General features: G+C 36.3%; 1 protein-coding gene across 2 annotated transcripts; it reads right to left on the reverse strand.

Moving 5' to 3' along the window:
* Window positions 1-288: 288 nt before the first annotated feature.
* Window positions 289-5,745, reverse strand: LOC120180935 (ribonuclease II, chloroplastic/mitochondrial-like). 2 transcript variants are annotated; one of them, XM_039186204.1, is made up of 14 exons: window positions 5,366-5,745; window positions 4,844-4,997; window positions 4,597-4,710; window positions 4,431-4,508; window positions 4,231-4,362; window positions 3,844-4,065; window positions 2,943-3,125; window positions 2,661-2,723; window positions 2,474-2,580; window positions 2,251-2,400; window positions 1,537-1,696; window positions 1,027-1,422; window positions 551-775; window positions 289-438 (listed from the first exon to the last, which is right to left on the reverse strand). In XM_039186204.1, the coding sequence occupies exons 1-14, from the start codon at window positions 5,632-5,634 to the stop codon at window positions 304-306; spliced, it is 2,388 nt and encodes a 795-aa protein (XP_039042135.1). In that variant the 5' UTR covers window positions 5,635-5,745; the 3' UTR covers window positions 289-303. The 2 variants fall into 2 exon arrangements, with proteins under 2 accessions (XP_039042135.1, XP_039042136.1); XM_039186205.1 differs by having other exon boundaries at window positions 378-443; window positions 5,366-5,744.
* Window positions 5,746-6,530: the final 785 nt, after the last annotated feature.

Genomic DNA, 6,530 nt, shown 5'->3' on the forward strand with positions numbered 1-6,530 from the left:
ATTAAAAATACTTTTGACAAATAAATACAACATTTTTTTTATTAAGTTGAGTTGGAAAGGCAATGGCTAAAACATCAACAACCACCAGCCTTGAAGCATGTTTATTGATGAAAGTAAAGCCCCTAAAATAAGTCACCGTTGGATGTAGATATTAATACCAAAACCAAACCCCTTATACGTTAAATAGCCAGAAAAGTAATGATCAGTTCAGAAATGCTTATTGTTCTACAAACAGCTTGCATATCTAATTAACATAAACTTGTACGACATGTATATCTTTTATTATGAGTTTCTTCGAACATATCAAGCACTTTCATCTCTAATTACCTCCTCGAGGAGAACAAAATCTTCACGAGAACTCGCAGATTCAACTAGAACTTCTACTTCATCTCCTACATGACATCCAATAGACACCCATGCAGATCCTTGAAATCCCACCTGCAACATTGAATGTTCGCTCACAATGTCAATCTTAATGCAATCCAAATCTGTTGTATTAGTTAGTTTCATATATGCAATGATCGCAGAAATGACCACTAAATATCCTTGCCTCAATAAGGAACAAGGATGCAATCCTGTCTTTAATAAATCGAAGGATCAATGCACGATATTTTCTCTCCTTCGGTTGCCTTTTCAGATACTCTATTATCCAATACCGAAGGCTGCTGGCCGAGATCTTCCTTATTGCTCTAACCTGCATGTTTACCATTGATGCCATCCCTTCTAGCTGACCAGATGAAAATGGTGGAGATTCACCTCTAAGAAATGCCTTCACCTACATGGAAATATGAAAATGTTACAGGCATTTTCAAACAAGATATAATGTTCTTCTTTGCAGTATGACAATGTCAAAATTGTTATCAAAACATCTACACTTGTAATAAAATGATGATAACAATAACAATGATGGCAAACACACCCATAATGTAAAAGTCAAGTATGATGAACAAATATTAGCAACAAACATCCTTAATAGTTAATAGAAGCCACCACATTGATTTATATCAGGAATAGTAGAGAAAAGACCTGATAATGAGCAAGGAGATCCAAGTATCTGCGGATGGGCGATGTAAACTGAACGTAACCAGGAAGCCCAAGAACCCCATGACGAATAGGCTTCCTGAAATCAGTTTCAGCTGCACGCATTATTTTAATAACGGCAGAGCTTCGAACTGGCCCTTCAGGAAGATGTGAATATGCAGATACATCAATATTAGATTGTGGCTGTCCTCGATAGGGTAAAGGAATGTTATTGCAAGATCCAAATGTGGCTAGAACTTCTCCACAGAGTATCATCATCTCAGAAACAAGCCGCATTGCAGGGTCAGCCTGGTTTTCAACGTAAAGGTTAATTAATGGATTAGGATACTCTGGGTTAATTACTTTGATGCGAGTTTCTAGGGTGGATGTATCAATTGCACCCTGCAAAATAAGAATGCCAAAGAAGTGTTAGGGATGTAAATCAGAACAAGCCTGTCTTACACAGAACAAAAATAAACCAATGGCAATTAAAATGATAATGAAGTACAGCCCAACCTGCTGGCGACGCCATTTTAACCTTAGAGAAGCTGCTTCAGATAGAATCTTCAGTTCAGCCTCCTCTTCTAGGTTCAAATGAAGTAGCTCAGTTGCACTCTCATAGGTCAGCATGTAAGTTGGTTTAATGATTGAGTTTTGAACTGAATACTCTGCAATGCTTTACTACCACAGACATGTCAGATAGCCTTAATTAATAAAATTATAAACTAACATCTAAAGAAGCCAAATATAAAAACTGGAACAGTTTATTGTGTCCAAAATGCAAGCAATCAAAGAGCATACACACAGGTAGACGCACAAATAAAGAGACCGGAAAAGAAAATAAAAGTATTATTATTTTCAGTTCCATAAAGATGCAGTTATGGGCTTATGGCAACAATAATCACAAATAGTGGAACAAGTTTACTCGAAACAAATAAATATACAACTCAACTCAAAGACCTATGGAAGCACAAAAAACATATTGCAATTTATACCCCCATCACAGTACCGAGTCAGTCATATGGCTCATAGAGCCAAACATAAACATATTACTCCAGACTCCTTGAAAAGATTAAAATACATACCCCCATCACATTTCTGAGTCAGTCTTATGGCTTATAGAGCCTAACATGCTGTCCCACCACCCTAAAATTTAATGTAAGCATAAACATAGAGATTGCAAAATCTTTCTACTCTGAAATTAAGCAAAATAATAAATTAAAACTTTACCTGCCATCAAAGTGCAAGACAACAGAAACACTGACAGCTTTGCAAAATTCTCCTTGTTTCAAACTCATCCCCTCCATGGCAAGGTTCTCAGGAAACATAGGAAAAGTTACAGTTGGCAAGAAAACAGAGGTTCCTCTTCTCAGTGCTTCCCTGAACATAATTGAGTATAAAAAATGATCAAAGAAAATTGTTCTAGTCTATACAATTTCAAAAAAAAAAATACCTGTCTACTATGCTCCCAGGTTCAACAAATCTAGTTGGGTCCGCAACATGTATCCATATTTTCATGCGGCCATCTTGCAACTTTGTTGCACTTAAGGCATCATCAAGCTACAAAAATAAGCAAATTCAGAATAAAATTTGATACAAAAAGGAAATAGAACTTGTGTCAAGAAAGTGGTGGCAACTACCTCATCAGCCTCATCAACATCAATAGCATAAACCTTCAAGTGAGTAAGATCCTCTCTGTTCATCTAAAAACAAAGAAAACTATGCGAACACATGATAAAAAGATAAACAATATAAAATCCTTCATTGGTTCACATTTAACACTGTAGAGACTCATTCAGACATTAGTGGAAGAAATATTTCTGTAGACCAAAAGCTGATTTTTGACTCGTAGATATCATAAGCTTAATAATTTTCTAGTAAAATACAATGGAATCTTTCAATAGAGATGGAAGCCAGGTTACCTCATCTGAGTCAGGTGATTCAGACAAAATACTTTCAGCAGCAGCTATAACCTCATCAGAATGGTTTGTACGAATGTTTAACTTTAACAGATCAAGATTGACATGCGCAGGAAAATAACCAATATTTATGAGGACGTTTACTGCAGAGGATGACGTTTTTGTAAGTCCCATCGCCTTCAGGATCTGACAAGAATAAGAGAATGGGAAATTAACCAAGTTATTTTATATAAATGCAAATAAAATAAAGAAGTGAAAAAAATCATAAAATTTCCCCTTCAAACCAAAATCTATGATCTTATGGTAACAAGATTGTCTTGATTTGCCTGCTATTATTACAATACAGATTATGTGTTAAGGTCACAGGTCTGGATTGAGTTCCCGGACGATACACAAAAAGTCGGCTCCGATTAAGGAAGCCTTTCCCTTGTTGCGATTTCTACCATGAGAAGAATCTATGACAAATTTTTGAAGAGAGCTCATAAGATTTCGTCGAGGTGAGCTCCTAACAAAGAAAGACTTCAAAATTCGGCTTGTCTTATTACCCAGATTCATCCCCCTTAAATAGACGTTACATAGGGTCTATTCTTCATAAAAGGAAACTAAAATTGAAGGCTTTTATTTTTTTGATAAAGAAATGAGGCCTCGTTAAAAACCCCCTTCATAACCACTGTTGTACAAAAATACATCAGCGGACATTGGAAGGAGGAAAAAGAGTGCCTCAAATGTTATTAAGGTAATTCTAAAATAAACTATTCTAATTAATAATATTAATTAAATATACTTATTTGGCTTCTTCTATTTTTTGCGCCTTTGATTTCTTTTCTTGTCTGCAAAGGCAACACCACAACGGTAACATTATGATACCAACTTCGGAATAACTCAATAAAGTCAGACAAACTACCATTCCAGCAGTTTTCCTTTGCTCATCACTGTTGCAAGCATCAATCGCATATGCTTCGAGAGACTCAATTTTGTATCGGATTTTCTCATCCATCATCCAGGAAGATTTGGCAGGTTTAGAACGTGCAGGCTTTGCTTTTGCAGACACAAGTAATTGCACGAAGTCCTGAAGTTCTTTCTCAGCAGCCTCCTTGGCAAGCTTCTTGTGTAAAAGTTCTTCCACCTAGATACGAAAATCAATAAAAGGAATGGGTTAGCGCAAAACATCACTCGTCTGACTAGTCCAACTTATATACAGAAGCTCTTTGACCACACTTTTTATCTATGTCAAAAGAGCAGTCTACCAATACTTAATCAACCATTAAACCAACATATATTGTGCATGTACTTGTCCTGTCGCTCGAGGCCCATAAATGGAGCGAGAACCTTTTGTTGCCAGTACAGTGAAGTATACTTCATCATTTGATAGCAAAAGATGAGCACAGTAGCTCTCAAGAGGCTCTGAACTGCCAAAAATGATCTGCACAGTAGCATAAAGTTACCAAATGGACAAGCAGACAGGTCCACATTCAAATGAAAATTTGGTACCTCGGCTAATTCTTCTGCTGTCACTGACGCATTCTTTTCAAGAAGCTCAACCCAAGCAATCTCCAGTAATGTTGGGTCCTGCACCAAAATATTTTGTGACAATGTACACCAAAAAAGAACCTCAACAAATTTTCTGTTTGTCATCAAAAGAGCAAGTTGAACGAACCAAGTTTTCATGAGCTTTTTGGAGAAATTTTGAGATCTCAGTCTGATCAAAATTTTCTACACCTGGAACAATATATGTAATTTGTTGAGGCTTGATGGATGTTGTGACACCATTCTGTATAACAAGAAAAATAAAATGTAACATTAGTTCAAACAATCTGAAAGCTCTGAACATCTGGCATAACAAACACGAAATCTAACACCTAGCAACCTATTCAACATGCCGCATGAGTTGTTTCTACAAGAACCTGATCGTACACCATCCAATTCTTCTTTCCATCAGGTCTCTGAGCAACTCCGAGCAATACCCTGTCCGCATCCTTCTTAAACTCCAGCAGGAATCCCTTTTCTAATTCTGGATTGACAAGCTTATCTTCAAGAAGCTCACCGCTACTCGTTAGTCTGAGTTCGACAAGAAAATCAATTGCCACACTCAAGTTTAAACATTTACTCTAAATCAAATACGCAAGTAAAGTTTAAAATCCATCTTGATTAAGTAGCAGAAACTATGTTAAATATATCACAAGTCATGGAAGTAACAAAAACCAAAGTAACTTGCAGCCAAAAATCTGCATTTCTTAGATTATGTTTCAGATTCAGTATAATCACGATAAAGTTAGACTCTATATCATTTCACTTCTTTGTTTTTTTTTTGTTATGAAACGGTTAAACATAAATATGCTCATCACGTTCTAATTACTAATTCAATTTTAGTTAAATACAAATTTCACCAAGAAAAAGAAAATAAGAAACCAAAACTCAAACTTTACTTGACACTGGCGCGAATTCTTCTGCGACTGCGCCAAGTTGTTAGCTCTTCCATGACGCAATCAACGAGACTATGAGCCGAATGCGAAAGACTGCCTCCATATCCTAAAAACTGATTACCGCTACACAAAACAGGAAACCAAAGCCCTAACTCGGAGTTCCGGCGAAACGGTAAGGAGGTGAATTGGCGGAAACGGCGGGAAAACGTCAATAGAGGAGGTGATGCGACAGAACAAAACAAACCACCGTTGACGGAGCGAACCGCCATCATTTTTAACCTTAGTGAAGGAGGAATATATGGTTCATGTGGTGGTGAGGGAAGAAAGAGGAAGCTTGGAGTTGCAGTAGCTGTTGGCGATAAAGCCGTATGGAGGGTCCGGATGATATTTTTGTCGCCAAAATCACCCGCTAAATTATAAGGGCCGGGTCGCCTTCTAGGTTCTTACAAAAAAGCCTGAGCCCATAAAGTACGTTTGAAGGTTTGGGGCTTGCCGACTGAACCGTAATAAATGCTCTGGGCATTCGCTTCATTTTTAGAAGAAATGTACAAATACAACTTACACCAAGATTAAGCCCCGTCCCATCTTTACCTGTATAATTTGGATATGTTATTTTCACACGACCAATTCAATTGAAAGTAATTTAATGCATGGTTTCCCATCTTTACCTGTATAATATGGATACATTAAAGATGAAATTATAAAATTTTAGAGAGGTTCGAACTTATAAAATTTTAAGAGATGAAAATATATAAAATCGTGCCGAGTGGATGGTGAACATACTTTTCTAAACACCCAGTTAACCTTGGAAACCATAATGTTAATCACCTCGCCTGAATTTTTGATCAAGGTGCTTAAACACACCTTTGATTCAGAGGTTTGAGGGGGATTATAAGTAATTTAGATATTGTTTCAAAAAGTAGATTTTATATACAAACAAATAATTTAAATTTAAGTAAACCCTAAAGAAACAAAAGCTTATATTTGTATACAAATAAAAAAGGGAGTTGTATTGATTTATTTGCGAAAAATAAAATAAATGAAGACACTTTTCCTTAATAATTTAGCTAAAAATCTAATATAAGAAAATAAAATGTATCACAAGCATATAAAAGGAATGAGTGTGAAGCTTGCTTATACTGAAAAAACATGAAAGTAACACGTGCTA

Source organism: Hibiscus syriacus, unplaced genomic scaffold (assembly GCF_006381635.1).
Source record: "Hibiscus syriacus cultivar Baekdansim isolate YM2019G1 unplaced genomic scaffold, ASM638163v2 tig00112503_pilon, whole genome shotgun sequence".
In the NCBI taxonomy this organism is placed as follows: domain Eukaryota; kingdom Viridiplantae; phylum Streptophyta; class Magnoliopsida; order Malvales; family Malvaceae; genus Hibiscus; species Hibiscus syriacus.